Below are 20,004 nucleotides of genomic sequence, written 5' to 3'. Positions count from 1 at the left end.
AGCCTTGACCTTGTCGTCTCCCCCACGTGCTTGAGAGAGATCCATTGGTTTCATCAAACTCAACATCATATGCTTCTTCAACAATGCCATGTGTCTTGTTGTAGACCCGATACGCCTTGCTACTAGATGAATATCCAAGAAGAAAACCCTCATCACATTTGCTTTGAAACTTTGATAACCGAGTTCCCTTCTTGAGAATATAACATTTGCAACCAAACACTCTAAAATATGATATATTTGGCTTCCTTCCAATGAGCAACTCATATGGGGTCTTGTTATGAAATCTTTGGCAATACAATCTATTAGAGGCATGACAAGCCGTGTTGATTGCTTCGGCCCAAAAGCTATCCGAAACATTGTATTCGGAAAGCATTGATCTTGCCATATCAATTAAGGTTCTATTTTTCCTCTCAACAAGACCATTTTGTTCCGGAGTGTACTTGGTTGAGAATTCATGCTTGATTCCTTTCTCATCACACCATTCCTCAACTCTTGTGTTTCTAAACTCACTTCCATTGTCACTCCTCACTTTCTTCACCTTGAGCTCAAATTTATTTTCGACCCTTGTAAAGAATTTCTTGAATGTGTCATATGTATCGGCCTTGTCATGAAGAAAGAAAACCCATGTATATCTTAAGTAATTATCTACTACCACAAGACAATAGCAATTTCCACCAATACTTCTATATGTTGTAGGACCAAATAAATCTATATGCAATAATTCCAATGGTCACTCGGTTGACATGACACTCTTAGTGGGATGAGTATTTGCAACTTGCTTTCCGGCTTGACATGCACTACATAACTTATCTTTTTCAAACTTCACATTCTTCAACCCAACTACCAAGTCATGCTTCAAAAGTCGGTTGAGTTGCTTCATGCCAACATGACCAAGTCTTCTATGCCATAACCAACCCAAGGATGATTGAGTGAATAAGCAAGTGGACAAGTTTGCCTCTTTAGTAGCAAAATCCACAAGATATATATCCTCATGTCTAAATCCTGTAAAGATGTGATCTTTTCCATCCAAGCTAGTTACTACAACATCATCTTTAGTGAAACTACACTTATATCCAAAATCACAAAGTTGAGTGACCGCTAAGAGATTAAACTTGAGAGAATCAACCAACAAAACTTTTGAAAGAGAATGATCGCTTGAGATAGGAATTGTACCAACTCCTTTGACTTTGCCCCGGTTATTGTCACCAAAGATGATGTCACTATAACCACCCACATTCTCATCTAGAGAGGAAAACATCATTGGATCTCCGGTCATGTGTTGAGTGCATCCACTATCAAGCACCCAATGTCTTCCTCCGGACTTGTAATTCACCTACAAAGAGGAAGTAACTCTTTTAGGTACCCAAACTTTCTTGGGTCCTTGAACGTTAGTGACCACGTTAGTGACCAAGACTTTTGGCACCCAAATGGCATTCTTTTTAGCACCATTTATAGGTATCCCAACAAATTTTGCACTAACAATTCCATTTGAATTTTTCATAAGCAAGTAACTTGAATCAAAGGATATCACTTTCTTGTTGGTGCAATTCTTCTCAACATGACCAACCTTTTTGCATTTTTCACAATATGGCTTACCACTACTCTTCACAAAAGTAGTTTTGGTTTGCACAAAAGCCTTCTTCCCTTTCTTAGGAATATATCCAAACCCTTGCTTGTTCAAGGTGAACTTTTGGCTTGCCCAACAATGATTAAACTTGGCTCTACTATCATAGCACTTTCTCAAATCATTAGTCAAGCAAGTAATCTCTTTCTTTAACAAATCATTTTCCAAAATGAGAGATTCATTGCAAGATGAGTTATCAACTTTGGTGCAAAAAGAATTAGTAGAGCTAGAGCCACAAGATTTATCATCAATTAAATTACAACTAACACCAATGCTCAATGTTGCTTTTCTTTCATGATTAAGCAAGGTATTGTGAGCTTCCTCAAGCTTCTCACCAGTTTCTTTGAGATTCTCATGAGAAGTCTTTAGCTCCTCATAGGAATCTTGAAGAGAAGTAAACTTCAACTTCAAGTCCTTCAACTTAGCATTTTCCTTTGTCATGAATTCATCGGTATCATTAAGCATTTCAACAAGTTCATCATATGAAAGTTCATCAAGTTCACCATCTTGTTGTACCTTTGCACCACCCTTTGCCATAAGACAATGTGGTGTAGAGAAGAGTGATGGAGCCTCCTTGATGGCGATCCCGGCAACTCCCTTGGATGGCTTGTCATCATCATCATCATCATCATCATCATTATCATCATCGGAGCTTGCATCGGGATCCCATTCAACAAAATAAGCTTGGCAATTCTTCTTTTTCTTGATGAATTTCTTCTTCTTCTTTTCATCATTTTTCTTGTCTTTTTTCTTGTTTGGACAATTAACAATGATATGACCTACTTCTCCACATTGGAAGCAAGTCTTGTCCACAAAAGGATTTTTCCTTGATGATTGACCTCTCTTGCCAAAGTTCTTCTTGCTCATCATTCTATTGAATCTCTTGACAAAGAGAGCCATCTCCTCATCCGATTCTTCTTCTTGGCACCCACTTTCTTCTTCATTTTTGCTATCTTGAGCTTTGAATGCCACACTTTTCTTTTTCACATCAATTTCTCCACCATGAGCTTCATCTTGAGATTTCTTGAACATGTCATGGGTGAGAATTTCTCCCAATATTTGTGTGGGACTTGCGGTCTTCACATTTGACCTTACAAGTAAGGTCACAATTGTGTCATATCTTTCCGGAAGACATCTAAGAAACTTGTGGTTGAAATCCCCATCCGGTACATCAAATCCAAGTCCCTTGAGGTCATTCACAATGTCATTTAGCCGGTTGAACATCTCGGCTATACTCTCATCCTTCTTCATGGTGAATTCACTAAAATTCCCTTTAAGCAAATATAACTTGGCCTCCTTCACAGTTGATGTGCCCTCATGAATTTCCATGAGCTTCTTCCATATGTCATTTGCATTTGTGAGGCTCTTGACTCTATTAAATTCATTCACATCAAGAGCACTAAAGAGCACATTAACCCCTTGATCATTTAGTGTCTCATTTTCCTCATCTAGGGGTGTCAAACTCTTTGGGTCCAAAATGACATATCCATCACTTACTACTCTCCATAGCTTTCTACTCATGGCTTTGAGATGAGCCGACATCCTAGTCTTCCAATAATCATAATTGTTCCCATCAAAGAACGGTGGCTTCCCAACATGAATCCCATGATCACTAGTCATTGTTCTACTCCAAGATGGTTAAATCCGCAATTAATGGAGTACTTAGCTCTGGTACCACTTGTAGGATCAAGAACACCGACTAGAGGGGGGGTGAATAGAAGGTTTAAAATCTAAAGCCAACAACACTAGAGAAATTTAATTAGTAACAAAGGAAAGCCCTCTGTCATGCTATTACTATCTTTAGATGGGTTTCTAACCTAGGGTGACAAGATACAAATCAAGCTCTAGTAAAGTAAATTGCTCTAAGTAAAAACAAGAATTAAAGTGAGCAAGAGAAGTAACCAAGCTTGACACAAGAATTTATCCCGTGGTGTCGATGACTTGCCGGTCACCCCTAATCCACGTTGAGGTGGATTCCAAGAATCAACCGCTCCTCTATCAAGAAACTCTTGATCTTGAGCCGGCTTGAATCAAGGAACCGCTCCACACCTCGATTCCACTAGAGTTGCTCTTCACCACTCCGGTGAGGTGAGCACAAGACCTCTCACAACCGAAATCGGGGCTCCTCAACAATCTCCTTGGAGGAGCTCCACGAAATCCTCTTCTCCAAGCCGTCTAGGGAGCGGCAACTCCCAAGAGTAACAAGTTGATGACGCTTGCTTGAAGTTTCCCTAATGCCACAAAGCTCAAACTCTTGATGCAATGCACTAGGAAGCTCTCACACTCTCAAGAATGCAATATCTAAGCAAGTGTGTGTGAGAGAGGGATGCCTTAGCTCTATGATGTCAAGAATGCTGTCCAAATGGCCAAGAGAGACACCAAAAGGCCGGGCAATGGGTATATATAGACATCCCTCCAAAAACTAGCCGTTACACTCTTTTCTGCGAAATCGTGGACCGTCCGCATTTCAAAAACCGGACCGTCAGCCGTTATAAACCAGTGAGTCAGAGTGCATTTAATGCGTGTCAGAACTAGCCGTTAAACCCCAGCGGACCGTCCCGCCCCAGGGGCGGACCGTCCGCAGTTATGTGTTCCACACCACCAGAGACCAACAACGTCTCTGGAACAACTTTTAAGTTAGCCGGCGGACTGTCCGCGCCTCAGGAGCGGACCATCCGCAGTTCACTTTTCAGCCCAAAGCAGAGAAACAACCTCTCTGGTACAAATCTGAGATTAGCCAGCAGACCGTCCGCGCCCCATGGGCGGACTGTCCGCCGTTCAACTTTGAAGCCCACCAGAGAGGCACCCTCTCTGGTACAAATTCTGAATAAAAGTGGCGGACCGTCCGCCAGCCCACCAGAGCCTCTGCAAGCTCTCTGGAACGGGATCGGACTGTCCGCCCCTCGGGTGCGGACTGTCCGCCGTTACTCAGTCAGCTCTCAAACTTAGTCTTTTTCAAATCTTTTCAAAACGTTGTTAGCCCTCATGCATGCAACTAGACATTTTGAGCAAAATGGCACTAGAGACCCGTCAAGCATGAGTATACAACCCCTCTTGATAGTACGGCTATCTATCCAACAAATCCGGTCACTTTTCATCCACTAAACACCTTGTGACCGGTAAAACGCAAAAGCCATATTTTATACCTTTGCCTTGAGCCCGAGCTTTGCTCATCAACTCCAAAACTCCATATGTTCACAACCAAATCTCTTTAATCCGTGGATCAACCTATACTCATTATCTTAAATGAAATCGTTAATCCACAGACCGTTGTCATTAATTACCAAAACTCGAATTAGGGGCCTAGATGCTTTCATCTGCACTCGAACGAGAGACAGTAATCTGTCGTTTGGAGGACCAAGACACCAGGTTGTCGCCGAGGAAGACACAGTAGCCCGAAGTAGATCGCCGAGAGTCTGGACAGCCTGCCTAGTCTGCATCTGAGTATGCAGTGAGGGAGGAAACTGGACCAGCACCGATGTGCAAGCCAGTAGACAGCGTACCCTTCACATATCGCAAGATCCGCTTGAGCAACGCCAGATGAGGCTCCCGTGGATCGTGCATGAAGAGGCACACCTGCTGAACAGCGTAGGCGAGGTCGGGGCGCGTTAGTGTCAAGTACTGAAGGGCACCAGCCAGACTCCGATACTGGGTGGCGTCGGCCACCGGAGCTCCATCTGTGGCCGATAGCTTGGCACGAGTGTCCACTGGTGTCGACGTGGAGTGACACTCGGCCATGCCGGCGCGCTGGAGGAGATCCACCGCATACTGTCGCTGAGACAGAAAGAGGCCATTTGAACCAGCGTGTGACCGAAATCCCGAGGAAGTGATGTTGATCCCCGAGATCGGTCATGGCGAATTCGGAGTGGAGTAGCCCTGTGAGCCGGCGAAGAAGATCCGTCGAGGACGCCGTCAAGATGATGTCGTCGACGTAGAGCAGCAAGTAAGCAGTGGCAGCACCCTCTTTGTAAACAAAGAGAGACGTATCCGTAGCCGAGGCTGCGAAGTCAAGGCCACGCATGTATGTGGCGAAACGCTGGTACCACGCCTGAGGTGCCTGCTTGATCCCATATAAGGACTTCTGCAAAAAACAGACATGATCAGGTGCAGTGGGGTCGACGAAGCGGGGCGGCTGCTGGCAGTAGACCGTCTCGTCCAGATGACCATGAAGAAAAGCGTTCTTCACGTCCAGCTGGTGTATAGGCCAAGCGCGAGAAGCGGCGATACTGAGGACGACCCGAATAGTGGCCGGTTTGACAACCGGACTGAACGTCTCGTCGTAGTCGATGCCGTACTGCTGTGAGAACCCGCGAACGACCCATCTTGCTTTATGGCGAGCAAGAGAGCCATCGGAGTTGTACTTGTGCTTGAAGATCCATTTGCCGGAGACGACGTTGGCACCAGGTGGTCGAGGAACTAGGCGACAGGTGCCATTGTCAATCAGCACCTTGTACTCGTCCTCCATCGTGGCACGCCAATTAGGATTGGCGAGGGCACTTCGGTAGTTAGCCGGAAGTGGAGAGGCGTGGACGGCAGAGTACGTCAGACGATCAGTAGGCCCTGGAAGAGAGCCAGTCTGCGCCCTTGTCACAACACGACGAGGTGGATTCGGGGGCCGGCGCGGAACAACCACCCAGGGCGAGGACTGGAGAGCCCGTGCCTGATGGATCGGGGACGGCGAGGTAGTCGTGGACGATTGTCAAGGTGGCAACAGACCGTTGATGTGCGCTGGAGGCAGGCGACGATTGTAGACGAAACGGAACTCGCGTCCCGCAGGGTGCGGCTGGGGCGCAGCCGCGGTCGGAGTAGGAGCCGGTGAACGACCGGCGGCCAGGGCCGGCTTAGGAGCGGGTGAAGGGGCCGGTCTAGGGACCGGCGGAGGCCCGCCAATGGCTGCCGCAGTCAAGAGAACAGGACCGCGCCAGAGAATGGCGGGGTCATCCTCCAGGGGGTCGACCAGATCCCGCCCAGCGACAGGAGCCTGGGAGGGCTCACTGGTCGCAGGAGGCGAGGGAGAGACGTGACGACGATCCTGTAGGAGAAAATCAAGAGCCTCCGCAGATGACTTTGTAGCCGAAAATGGAAAATTAGTCTCATCAAAAATCACATGACGGGAGACGATCACGCGTCTGGTCGAGAGATCGAGGCAGCGGTAGCCCTTTTGGGAGGAGGGATAACTGATGAACACGCAAGCAGAAGAGCGTGGAGACAGTTTATGAGGTGTCGTGGCACTAAGGTTTGGGTAGCACAGGCCGCCAAAAACTCGAAGAGAGGAATAGTCTGACATAGAGCGATGCAGGAGATGATGTGGTATACCGTTACTGATGGATGAGGAGGGCCGCCTGTTGAGCAGGAAAACGGCGGTCGCCAGTGCCTCCATCCAGTAGGCGGGAGGCATAGAAGCATGAAACAAGAGGGTGCGCATCATGTTGTTGAGTGTGCGCAACATCCGTTCAACCTTGCTGTTCTGTGCGGAGGTATAGGGGCACGAGGTGCGAAGCAAGACACCGCGACTAGCAAGGAAGGTAGAAGTGGCGTTGTTGATGAACTTGGTGCCGTTGTCCGCCTGAAAGCACTTGACAGACAAGCTGAACTGGGTATGAGCATAAGCAACAAACTCAACAATATGCCTGTGGACCTTAGATTTATGCCGAAGAGGAAAAGCCCAACAGTAATGTGTGAAATCATCAACCATCACAAGATAGTACTTAAAACCTGAGATGCTAAGCACCAGTGATGTCCAGACATCGCAATGAACGAGTTCAAAGGGGGCAGAAGTGCTAGATGATGAATTAGTAAAGGGCAGACGCGTGTGTTTGCCGAGCTGGCAAGCATGACAAAGACCACGTGCTGCATTATTACATGAAATAGCTAAAATTTTATTAAGTTCACTAATGGCGGCTGGTGCAGGATGACCAAGACGTGAGTGCCACAGTGATGAGAGCACGACACCTTCGGATATGACCATTGATTATAAGGTGAGCTCGTTCCAAATAAATTTGTCATCTAGATTTGAGAATAAATTACTACCTAATGATTTAATTATTATTAGAAACCATGGAGATGATGAAGAGGACGTTGGGGAGGAGTTTGGAGGCGTGGTGGACCAGCAAGGGCAGCCAAGCCGAGTTGGAGGCCCAATCCAAGTCGAGTTTGAGTCTGCTTTGGAGTCCAGGAACAACCCGCACCAAAATCAACGCCCATGCTGCATACGGAGTTCGTTTTGGATGCTCTTTATATGGATGGAAAGATAATTTCAAGGATCTTCCAATGGCACTGGTTTGAGGCCCAAATTCATTCGGAGTCGACGGGAATCGCCGAAACAATATGACGTCCAGAATCTGTCAGGGCGCTGCGCCGCCGTCTTTTGGGCTGTTGGCCCGTGTACCATGTTGGCCCAAGTGGTGGACGCCCCCTTGGCCTCCACCAGCAACCCTAGGACCTTTCTTAGGATATAAACTCAGTAGCCGCCGCCTTTTAGACTCGGGTTTTGTTTAGTCTTGAGTTTTCCTTTGAGGAACAGACATTGCATCGTTGTATCTGTGGCGACAAGTCCTTATACATTGATCCAGGGCCCCGTTCTTGATCTCCTCCACTGTGTCGATTAGTCCTTTGGAATCGAGTTCTTGAACCCCACTTTGATTTTCGCTTCATTCACATCTGCAATTTCAGATTGCGTGTTTATCCTTTCTTGCTAGTGTTCTTCGATTCGCTTGCAGGAAAAGCCTTCTCGGCGAGGTCAATCAAGTTGTGCTTGGTTGATAACTAGCGGAGCGGTGGTGTAACGGTTGCAGGCTTCGAATTCGTGTCTGATTAGAAGTCGGATCGCCAACGTCACGTACTCCATCAATCGAATCTACCCTACCTCTCGGAAGATCGGGCCGCGTCTACATCACACAGCGAGGACGAAGCAGAGGCGACGTGACAGGCGGCTGCGGAGGAGCTGGCGTGGGCGGGTGGAATGGTGTAGAAATCCCCGCCACTATTGCAGCAAAGAATCACGGTCTTGGTCTTCAGATCCTTAATAGAGAAGCCAAAAGCGTCAAACTCAACGGAACAGTTATTATCGCGAGTAAGCTGTCGAACAGATAACATGTTACGAACAAGATGCGGAGCGATAAGAACATTATTGAGTTGAAAAAGATAATCAGCTATAGGAATACTGGAAGTGCCACGACAAAGAAATTGGTATGGAATTTCCATTGCCGACTGTGATGAAGGACGGCGAATGGGAAAGACGGGATAGAAGTATACCGTCGTTGGAGGACATATGAGATGTCACTCCAGTGTCGAGGACCCAAGGGCTGTTGCGCTGCTCCGCCATCTGGTTGAGGGCGGCGATGAGACCCGCCTGGTCCCATGCGCCCATCATGGAAGGGCCTGGTGCAGGGTAGCCGGCGGGCGCTGGCGCAGGAGTCGACACCTGCGGCGGCGCGAAGGCGGTGTGAGCCTGAGGGAAGTGCGCCATGGGAGGGCGCCACTGTTGTTGTGGGCCCCAGGCCCACGGGTTGAAGCTGACACATGGGCCGGCGGGCTGGGGTCTGCCGCGCGCTCCTCCTTGGGAACCCTGGCCCGTCTGCTGTTGCTACTGCTTGCGGCCGCCGCCGCCGCCACCGTTGCTGCTGCCGCCGTTGCCGCCTTTGCCCTTGCCCTTGCCTCTGCCGCCGCCGCCGCGGGGCTGCGAAGCAGGCGAGGACGTCGAGCGGCAGGACGCAGAGGTGCAGGCTGCCGTCGTGGAGGCAGTAAGGGCAGTGTTGGAGGCGACCTTGTTGTCGTTGGCGAGGCGAAGTTCCTTCAGGCGAAGCATGTTCATTGCCTCGGTGAAGGTCGGTAGTGGCCTCGTGTTGGCGATGATGTCGGCGGTGTTGGCGAGGCGTGGGTTGATGCCGTTCAGCAGGTTGAGCACCAGTTGGCGATCCAGGATGGGGTGACCGACGTCGCGCAGAGCGTCAGCAGTCTGCTTCAGCTGCGAGGCGTAAGCCTCGATGGGAAGGTCGCCCTGAGACAAGGAGGCGAACTCCTGGTTCAGGATGACGGCGCGCGGCTCCTGGTTCGCCTGGAACAGATCACGGATGGCCGTGTAGAGAGCACGGGCGGTCTGATCTGGCGCCATGGCGAGGTCAAGAATCCCATCGGAGACGGAGCCGTACATCTAGCTGCGCACACAAGCGTCCGGCTGATTCCAGGTGGGATCAGTCGGACGGGACGTGATGGTGCCGTCGATGTGTCCTAGAAGGCCGAACTTGCCGCACATGGCGGTGAAGAAGGCGTTCCACTTGTTGTAGTTTGGCAGCCGGAGGTCGAGCTCGATGGGGACGTGGGTCTTGACGTTGACGGAGGTGTACGGGTTGATGAAGACCGGGAGGACAGAGTCGGAGGAGCCGGGCGTCGTGCCGATGCCGGAGCTAGGGCTGGACGCCGACGAGGTGGACGAATCCGTCGACATGGCGCTGGATCAGATTGATCAGCACTAGGGGCGGCGCGGCCAGGGAAGCGGCGCGACGTAGGGGCAGCGCGGCCGGGGGGCGGCGCGACCTAGGAGGCGGCACCTGGGGCGGCGCAGCCAGGGAGGCGGCGGGCCGGGTGGGGTGGTGGCCGTGCGGGCCGGGTGGCGGTGCACGGGAATTAGGGCAGCGGAGGGGTTGGGAGTTAGGGAATTAGGGCCCGGACTCTTGATACCATGTGGAGAGATAGCGAGAGGGGGAAACACCACACACCCATTGTGGGGGGTGACCTTTTATATATATAGCGCTTGATGTACAAGTAAGAGTCAAGTAGATTTAGAGTACAAGACAAGTCAGCTATACATATCTCTAATACCCCGCAGGCCTAGGCGATGCCGCCAGCTCAGCGGTCGTGACGTGTAGCGCCGTGTCGGCACCTCGACGTGGGCGACAAGCCTGCCGGCGCCAGGGCTTGGCCTCCAATAATTCCGGTGAATGGTTGTTGGCCTCACCGCCTCACACATGGAGAAGCTGTGTCTGCCTGCCTGGTGCTGAACCCTCATCCTGGTCCTTTGTTTATATGCACATGTATCTATATCGGATCCACATTCCTTATGCATGGAAGGTTGTCCATGGTTGATGCCTTGGTGGTGAGATACTCTTCTTCAAGGGACGCCATGGTAGGCGCCACGCCGACCGGGACTTTTTATCCGTTAACGGATGAATGTGTAGCAACAATATGGATCCCGGATTTGAGAAATGGAAGGGAGTGGCCATTGCTTCTGCATTCTCTTTACCTGATGATATGCTGAACAAAGACGGTGTGCATTGCCTGGTCAGTATGAGCAGTAACCCCTGCACCAATGGATGCATGCGTTTGGAGGTAGGGTTGCACATGGGACGTGAGACCATATGGCACACATCTGAGGTACACACAATTACTGCTATATAAACTGTGCGGCCGTCAGAGTGACAGCCGGCTGGCCTCGGTGAGTGATGGTACGCCGACCATTACCTGAATCATCTGCGGATGGCTTTTTTCAGGGCGACTACTATATGGGCAACTGTTGAAGTGGCTCAATCATGTTGTGCAGCAGCCATCTTCTTCAGTTAATTTCTTGACAGGGAGAGAGAGGGAGAGGAGACACGGAACAGTGCGGTTTCACATGCCGATTCTGCGATCGGAGTAGTAATTGGCAAGTTGCAGTTTACAGTCCTTCAGACTGAACCTAATGTCGAGTGATTTGATAGCACTCAGAGTAATTGGCAGATTACATTACGAACAAATTTGGACTGAATTCAGACTTCCATACACTGTTTATATACTGTACATGTATGATTTGCTCGGATATGCAGATGTGGAACTAACATCACTTAAACCAGTGATCAGCTCTTTTTTTTTTGCTGACAAAATGGAACAGTTACATTTGAACTACACAGTGAAGATTCAAAACCGCAAACCATGTAGCTCTTCAAATACGGGATCAACTCCTGAAATGCTGCCAGCTGCCTTTTGGTATCCTGCAGAGTGAAACACTCAAATACAAAATACTCAAATACAAATTATTTGAATTCATTCTTCATAACTTGGCACAAACTCCAGGAACCAAGCAAGGCGGTCTTGCTCTATTGATAATATGCAACGCTCAATACAAAGCAAAAAAGAACAAAAAAAGAAATATGCATGAGCACAGTATTTCGTTTTGCAAAACAATCAAGACTAGCCATGTTTCTATTGATTGTGTAGGTGGACGTGGGTGTGGAAACAATGCACTAATATTTGATTGAATTCATGCAAATCTTCCGTTGATATTTCAGTTTAATACAAGAACACCAGAAAACATTCATAAACAGTGGAAACTAAAAGGCATTCCTTTGAATGCGGAAGAAAAGACAGCCTTTTAGAACACCCTGAAAACAACCATCATACATCACCAAGCCGGAGCCCGCAATCGCCATAGAAAGAACAATGGTAGTATATACATCATACAAAAACCACAATAAAATGCACCAGAACTAAATTCTAAAAGAGGCGAGACGAGAAGGAGCTCGGAAATAGAGACATGCTTGGCACCGTGCACGCCATCCATTGTAGGCAACAGTAGGAGCCGAGTTGTTGCTCTAGATGAGTGGCATACAGGGAGCCAGGCACATCTCAAACCATCGTAACCTATGCTTACCTGCCAATAGGAGATCTCTATAGCTCCTTTGCAGCTTCAAGCCATGGCATTGCCAATGCAAACCACCGGGCACAAGAGTCATCTAGGGAACCAAAACTCTTGTCCTACAGGTGAGAGTGCTTGCTGGTGTGGTGAAGGGAGGAGGTAGAGGTGCCCGGCCTTTATATAGGCCGTGATAGCCTGATAGGTGACGGTCTGACGGAAGATTCCGGATATTTGAGAAAAATACATGCAAAAAAAAATCAGTAGACAGGCGATAGGAAGTTAATTCACGGCCTTCTCAAAACTGCCGTGCAGCCTTGACCTGTGGTGATAAAAACAATGAAACACTGTCATTCTACCTGAGCTAGCTTTGCACCAATTAAGCGGCCTGGAACGTAAGGCAAACACTTCCTTTCGCTGGAAAAAGAACGGCCCCTTTTTTCCCGATCGTTTTCTAGTAATAAAGAAGTGATAAATCCACCAATTTATCAGAGGGAAAAAATAAGCTGATGATGACTTTTTGCGCATGAATCACAAACTGAACCAACACTATCATCATTAACAAAAGTTTATTGTTTCTGAGAACACTCTTAACAATTGGCAAAGTGAGGTGGTCTAAACGACTATGCCATCTCAATGTAGATGGCTTATTGACTTCAAAGACTAGCTTATTTTTTGACTTGCTCCTGAAGAACTCGCCACAAGGGGGTAGAGACCTCCTTCACATCTTCCTTGATGAAAGTTTGTCTTCATTGCCCGCTCCTTCATAAGGAAAAAAGTATGGATTAACTCAAGGTATGCATTAGTATCAGCAGCTAAACAATGTACATATGCAAGACTTTTTTCTGGGCTCTAGGCACGTGAAGGGTTGTAAAGTTGGATGACCAATGTTACTAATAATTTGTATACCTGATCCACTCGCAGTCGCAGTGTGTACTTGGTCATGCTCGGAATACTTGTCTCCCATTGTCATTTTCTTGAGCTCAGCTGGGGATGTGGGTTCGTCGCACCACTATCAACATACCAATTTCTATTGGCTCCATGAAGCCGATCAGCCATCTTGTTGTTTGTCTGGCAGAGCCGATCTAAAACATAAACTGCTACTTAAGCATTACATTGTCAGATGTACCAGACTGTGGACCATGACACTTTGACGGACACCAGAGCGCCGTGTTCGAAAGAGTACTCTTTTTCTTCGCTTCCATGAATAGTTGGTTTGAAAATAAGAGGTGATTTGCCTTCTGCAAAGTCCACGAGAAAGTAGTCATCAATGTGCACAGCTGCCACAAAATACTGCAGGAATTTCCCGGTCGAGCTGACGAAGCTGTCACAGTCACGACAATTCTTGTCAATGAAAGCATAATAGTTCTTCTGAGCAGTGGTGTACCCACACATCTGCATGCTGAAACCGCCTTCGGGTACTTCCAACAAGTCCAGCTCTATGGTTAAGTCAAAACCCTCCCGAAAAATAATATAATCAAAAGCCACAGAACCATATGGACCGCTCATAGAGCATCTGGAGAACCTCTCGTAATAAATTCGACCCTCGACGAACTCCATGCATCCATCAGCCAAAGTCTTGTCTTCTGTACCATCATCTCCCAGTGTTTTCACCCTAATATCAACTTCAATCAGGCAATTAAATTTCATGGACATGCCTCTTCTAGGGCTCAACAAGCGAAGATAGCCACCCGTCTGAAAGTTTGTAAGAAGCAAGAATATATAAACATTGTTTCACTTTCACATCTTTGCATGTGGAAATAACTATACATTGTGACCTGTACGGTTGAGTTGTACGACCACTGTAATTGTGTGGGTCTAGTAGTCACTACTTTGAACCAATCGTATAGCCGAGCCAAGTGGTACAGTCTAGTCATATTCTTTTGTCATTCTTTGCTTCTTTTTCACTCAATGATTCATTCGAATTTCCCAACAAAAAATTCTATGTCTATTCTATGATATTTCTATTATATAGAATATGATATCTAATATGAGACCCGATTTGTCAAATGGTGGATTGGTGACTTACTCATTCAGTGACTTTGGCACTAGACGTTCTAAAAACGGGTATAGGAGGATTGTTTATACAAACAAAATCACCAAAATTGGTGCTTAATATTGCAACACCCCGGATCATAAATAAGTACAGAAGCCCAAAGGCAACTTGATTTTTTTTACAACAGCTCGTAATTTTAACTTTAAGTGGAAAAATATTTATAATTTTATGTTTTGAATTAGCACAATATCCCTAATGTTCTGTATAGTGTATTTCTAACCTAGTGTTTTGAGATAATCTATGAACCCAAAAATCCAACATCAACATAGGAACTAGTAGATTCTATAATGGTATTCATACAAATTTCTAGTGTAATTAAAGATCCTTACTTCCAAAACATCACATCAAAACAAAAGTTATAGATTACTTACAAGACTGATATCTAGTGGATTTTCTCGAGATCGGCTGAAAAGATAATTACGACAATAGTCCTCATCATCACGGACAGCAACAATCCCATACACCTCGACTCGACCGGTCACATCCGCTAGACATGTTTGGACTTTCACATTGAAAATCTGTAGAATAGGGGTAGGACGATGAAAACACTGTTGCCCAGCACTTGGATCATTGCATTGGGTGTAGCGCATCGCCGGCAAGTTAGCTATAATGAAAAGGACACATAAAGAGATCAGTATTAGTGAAGTGACCATGCATAATGATGAGGTTTAAAATAAATGATACTGTTATATGGTTGTGAATTAGATTATATTATCATGTAAATCAAGATGATCTCAATTATATCCTGAATTATGTGTAAGATAAATAGAGCAAACTCCTAGGTGTGAAATTTTTGTCGAAGTTTTGTGAGATTGATTACCTTTTGCATATAGGTGTACTTTAATCAAATTTACTCTTACGGATAATGTCTTATTATAAAAAATAAACACTCCACCAATCTACGAGAAACTATGTGACATTGTAACAAGAAGAAATAGGCACCTAAATTCAAGTTAAAGAGAACTTGAACCTGGTTTGTGGGGTGTACACCCACACTTCCCACTAGCTGCTCATTTCTAGTTATTTACTATACACCAAGTACTCACCAACTCTAATACCTTACCAATTCTAAATGACATTCAAATCAGTAATGAAAATTTAAAGCTTAATAATCTAATATAAACCAATGTATACTAATAGGTCTAAGAGAAGTGGTAGAACATCTCCAGCAGTGTTATTGGGATGTGCCAATATCATTGTCATGAATTATTGGGGGAGATGTTTTACAGTTCCCTAAAAATCTTATCCCAATACAACTAACACATTGGGAGAGCAAAATTTCTCCCTTTATTTGAGAGGAATTAAGATGAAGTATTGGGACAACCCAATATTATTGGGGAATGGGAGAAGTATCGGGAAACTACTAGAACATATATTTTTTTTTTCAATATTGATAGTTTATTGGGAAAAGGAAGACGGATGGAGATGCTCTAAAGTGAAGCAACCTTCTAGAACCACCAACTTAAATCATAAAAAATGTAATGTAAAGATAAGCTAATATATTGGAATGTATAAAATTGGGAGGTAGACCTAACTTACTTTCTAAAAGTCTATTCATGCGGTAGTACTCATGCCAAACTCGATCCCCAACATGTTTCTGGTCTCTAGAGCATTCGGGAAGGGGATGAAAGGCATGGCCGAGAAGAGGCTCCAATGGAATGCCAAAAGAAGCTTTCATCAAGGTTAGTCTCTCCTCGTGTTCCACTGGGCCCAGTTTTTCAATAAATCCTGCCACTGATAGAAAGAAAGCATATATTATCAATTACAATTGAATATTTCATCAATGAATAGGCACTGAAAACTTCCTATCATGCTGAAAGTTTGTAGTCTAGGATTTTTCAAATACCAGATGCTTCTTTTAGGCTCTGTTTGAAGCGTGGGACTTTCAAATGAAGCCATTGACACATTTTTATTATGTAAGTAGTACAATAAAAAAAACAGAGAGAGACAGATAGCATACGTTCTTGAGCTTTAGGTAGTTCGTAATCAGTATCACTAAGCACGTCATCTTCCTCGTCGGCAAAAAGAGATTGAACGTCATCTTCGTGACCGATGAAAGCAGGCTGAACGGCATCTCCTTCATGAGCGAGGCCAGAGTACTGAAGGGCCATACTAGCAAGGGCCAAGTGAAGCATGCCCATATTCACAGATAACGGACTGTCTTACTTATATGGCCAGAATCTTGACTGCCCTGAGAAGAAACAAGCACTCTTAGTGGAACCATGTGAATGAATAGATGATGAATCGATTACACTGATACCATCCCCAGCTGAAATATCGGCCCTGTTTGTTTCCACGTTTATGGACCTCGCTTTTTTAGAGAATCAGAATTCTGAGATAAGCCAGTTGTCTGGAGAATCGGCTGCCTAGATAAGCTGGGTGTAGGGTTGGTAAATGGCCTTAATTTTTTGCCTACATAATCTAAAGGTCAGGCCCTAAAAGGATCGGGCTCTAATCTTATTCAATTGTGAGCTAAAAAAATTAAAAGCCAAGTAGGAGTGTGAAGAGAGCATTAGGGCCATGGTCCATTACCACCCCTAGCTGGGTGTTTGGTAGTTCTGATTATTTTGAGTCGATTCTCTGAGTTGAGTGGCAAAATATCTGAAATACCCTTGAGACTGATGATATCTCATCTTTTGCTGAATACGAGCAGAATTCAATATTTCTTATATTTTTTGAGTATCTTGACGACATAATTATACTACTATTAGATCAAATAGATTAATATCACAAATATACCAATAGATGTGACCAGCAGCACTGAATTCGACCATAGGATTATCAACTGTTCAATGAATCGTGACTATGAGGACAACTCAAATTGTCCTTGGGCACAAAATCACATCACAGCATCCAATCAGCCGCAGCAGAGGGCCGCCATTTCAACCTTAGCTTACTTATCAGTTCCCAAAACTCAAAATCTCGTCTTCGAATGCCCCAAATCTGCTACCGACGAAACTGCATCAGGGGAACTACCAAGCATCCTAGAACCACCACACAGCTAACAGAGCGGCCGAGATGCAGGGGAAAAGCACCACACGCTCAGAAACCAGACAACGCACGAAACATCACGAGCACCATAGGCACGAATCAGGAGGACGCGGGCGGATATCTCCATGGCAGCAGGGTACAGGAAGAGCAGGGGCGGAGCCAGGAAGTTAATTTTTCCATTGTTAGGGGGCCAACCATATAAATTTATATAAAAATTTAATCAAAATTTAAATTTCTAATGTAGATTTGGGGACTAGGGGGGCAGGCCCCTGTCCGCCTCCCTGTCTCCGCCTCTGAGGAAGAGCGGCGGCAGAGGTGCAGGGGAAGGTACCTTGAGGTCGATGTTGGAGCGGGACGAGAGACGACTGGGCTGAGCTCGGGATCCTTCTGGATGGTCCGCCACTTATGGGCTACGCGCCGGAGTAGGGAGGAGGCGCGCTGAGGGGCCGCGGGTAGGGACTTAGATTGGGTGACATAGGGTTGGCATGTCACAATGTGACATTTTCTGGATCTCAGCCCTCCAAAACGAATCTAAGGACTCCCTTTTGTTGGACCCACACGCAGGCGAATATTCTCCATCTGAACCTAACAGACGGAGACGGAGCCGTCCGCACTCGCTGTTGCCGCCCCCAATCCCACGCGCTTAGACTTGCCGATTCGGTCGCCCGCGCTCGCATCCCCTGGACGCTGCCGCGAGCCAGTGGGATGCCGCCGCAAGTGGGATGCCGCCGCAAGTGTTGTGCGCGCCGACCGTGACGGCTATGCCGTAGCAGAACTTGGCACAGGCCTCGAACGCCTCAGCGCTGCCGAGGAAGCCCGGCATCTCGACGGCGTCGGACTCCGCGCAGAGAGCCTGCAGCAGCAGGCACTGGGAGAGCAGAGGGAACACAGCCGAGTTCGAGAACGCACATGGCGAAACGGAGAAGAGAACAGAACAACACTAAGAAACCGAGTTAATTTCATAAATCATCAGTCAGATGTGTTTCAAAATTCATGCTGCTAAATCAACCAATTGAACTCGTGCAGTGGGGGGACAAGGTAGCTAAAAAGAACAGAATCTGCATCTACCTTATGGAGACGAAACAAGTAATGATCCACCAGGATTTCCAGGTCAGTGGCCACCTCCGTGTATACAGACCTGGAAGCTGCCATAAGTCCACCGCGAGTCCACTGCGTGGGAGCCGGACGTGATCGCTGGCGGCTGGGCTATATCGCGTCATACGGATGGATGGAGAGAGAGAGGCTGGCACCCATGGCGGCTAGCAGCTCGCCCGCGAACGCCTCCCCGGAGTTGCTCCCCGGAACGCAGCCGGCTGGCGGGACGGAAGTCCCCCCTCGTGGCGCCCCAACCTGTGGCGGCATGGCCTTCCCACGGTGGCGGCCCGGTCTGCCGGCGGCCAGGCGCGACAGCAGCCTCCCGCGGCGGGCCCGACGCATCCCGGCTGGCACCCCCCGCGGCAGCATCCAACTGGCTCGCGGCGGTGTCCGAGGGATGCGAGCGCGGGCGACCGAATCGGCAAGTCTGAGCGTCGCTGGATTGGGGGCGGCGACGACGAGCGCCGACGGCTCCGTCTTCCGTCTGTCAGGCTCAGATGGAGAATATTCACTTCATGTGGGTCCAACGAAAGGGAGCCCCTGGATTCGTTTTGGAAGGCTGAGATCCAGGAAATGTCACATTGTGACATGCCAACCCTATGTCACTCAATCTGAGTCCGGCGGGTAGGGGGCGTTAGGGGGAGAGGCGCTCGGGGAGAGGGGCAGCCTAGGAAAAAGCGCGTCGGTTGAGTTCTGGGCGGCGAGAATCGGGCCTCGCGTTGTTTTCGGACTTTCCCTGGTAAGCAACGGTATATGAACAGGGTTTACAAAATTGACCGGTCCGGTCAAACCGCCGTCCTCCGGTAGCGGTTTACCGGACCGGTTTGACCGGAAACCAGTGGAAACCGGTTGAATTAAAATCCAAATTCAAAAGCACATGTGTAACCGGTTTCGACCGGTATACCGACTGGTTTGACTGGTTTATCGGTCCGGTCTGACCGGTTACCGATGTTTTAACCGAAAAAATCCGACGGTTTAAAAGTGGTTTCCCAGTTTGACCGGTTTACCGGCGACATATGCGGTGGGCCTTAATGGGCCGGCCCATTTTTTCTTTTTCTTTTTTTGATTTAACTTCATATGCCTGCAAACTATATTAAATAGACGAATTTTTGAGAAGATTTGACACCATTAGATTCGTCGCACCTTGAAGTATTTTTAGAATTTTTTTTATTTTTTTAAATTGAAATTTAAATTTTGAATTTGGACCGGTTTGGTACCGGGCCAAACCGAAACCGGACCGGACCGGTTTGACCGGTAACCGGTCAAACCGGACCGGTTCCCACCGGTTTGGTTAATCCTGTCTATGAATCGAAAATTTATCGAGTGTTTGGGTGGCCAACTATTTATTTATAAATAATGACGGAACGAACAGGCGAGGATCAGATGGTCAAGTAATCGGAGAGGAGCTTCCAAATTTGGTTTTTCGTTTTAGAATCTTTGTTGAATTTGAACTAAAACTCAACTCCGCGCTGCCCCACCATGGAAATTGGAAACTATTAGGATCGCCTTCTTTGCATTGTACACTGCCAGACCAAACTTATAATTTATATTTATTAAACCGCTCAGCCAGATCAACTTTTGTTATATTTATGCCCCATGGTATAGAAGGACAAAAGGGTCGTAGGGTGCCAA

At 47.1% G+C, this 20,004-nt stretch overlaps 1 protein-coding gene across 2 annotated transcripts; it reads right to left on the bottom strand.

Annotated features, from left to right (window-relative positions):
- Window positions 1-12,757: 12,757 nt before the first annotated feature.
- Window positions 12,758-17,746, bottom strand: LOC120677625. Of its 2 annotated transcripts, none has more exons than XM_039958778.1 (6): window positions 17,609-17,746; window positions 16,247-16,477; window positions 15,826-16,020; window positions 14,658-14,890; window positions 13,140-13,925; window positions 12,758-12,992 (listed from the first exon to the last, which is right to left on the bottom strand). In XM_039958778.1, the coding sequence occupies exons 2-5, from the start codon at window positions 16,425-16,427 to the stop codon at window positions 13,350-13,352; spliced, it is 1,185 nt and encodes a 394-aa protein (XP_039814712.1). In that variant the 5' UTR covers window positions 16,428-16,477; window positions 17,609-17,746; the 3' UTR covers window positions 12,758-12,992; window positions 13,140-13,349. The 2 variants fall into 2 exon arrangements, with proteins under 2 accessions (XP_039814712.1, XP_039814713.1); XM_039958779.1 differs by having other exon boundaries at window positions 16,247-16,472; window positions 17,609-17,729.
- Window positions 17,747-20,004: the final 2,258 nt, after the last annotated feature.

Source organism: Panicum virgatum, chromosome 6N (assembly GCF_016808335.1).
Source record: "Panicum virgatum strain AP13 chromosome 6N, P.virgatum_v5, whole genome shotgun sequence".
NCBI lineage: Eukaryota > Viridiplantae > Streptophyta > Magnoliopsida > Poales > Poaceae > Panicum > Panicum virgatum.
The sequence above is the reverse complement of the archived record's forward strand: the minus strand, read 5'-3'. Positions and strand labels throughout refer to the sequence as shown.

What these genes read in the sequence shown, in the direction of transcription:
- LOC120677625 (XM_039958778.1), bottom strand. Translation starts at nt 16,427, where the DNA reads ATGGGCATGCTTCACTTGGCCCTTGCTAGTATGGCCCTTCAGTACTCT. An exon ending in ACTACCTAAAGCTCAAGAAC is followed by an intron (nt 16,021 to 16,246) that starts GTATGCTATCTG and finishes TCTTTCTATCAG; the next exon opens with TGGCAGGATTTATTGAAAAA. An exon ending in CATGAATAGACTTTTAGAAA is followed by an intron (nt 14,891 to 15,825) that starts GTAAGTTAGGTC and finishes TTTTCATTATAG; the next exon opens with CTAACTTGCCGGCGATGCGC.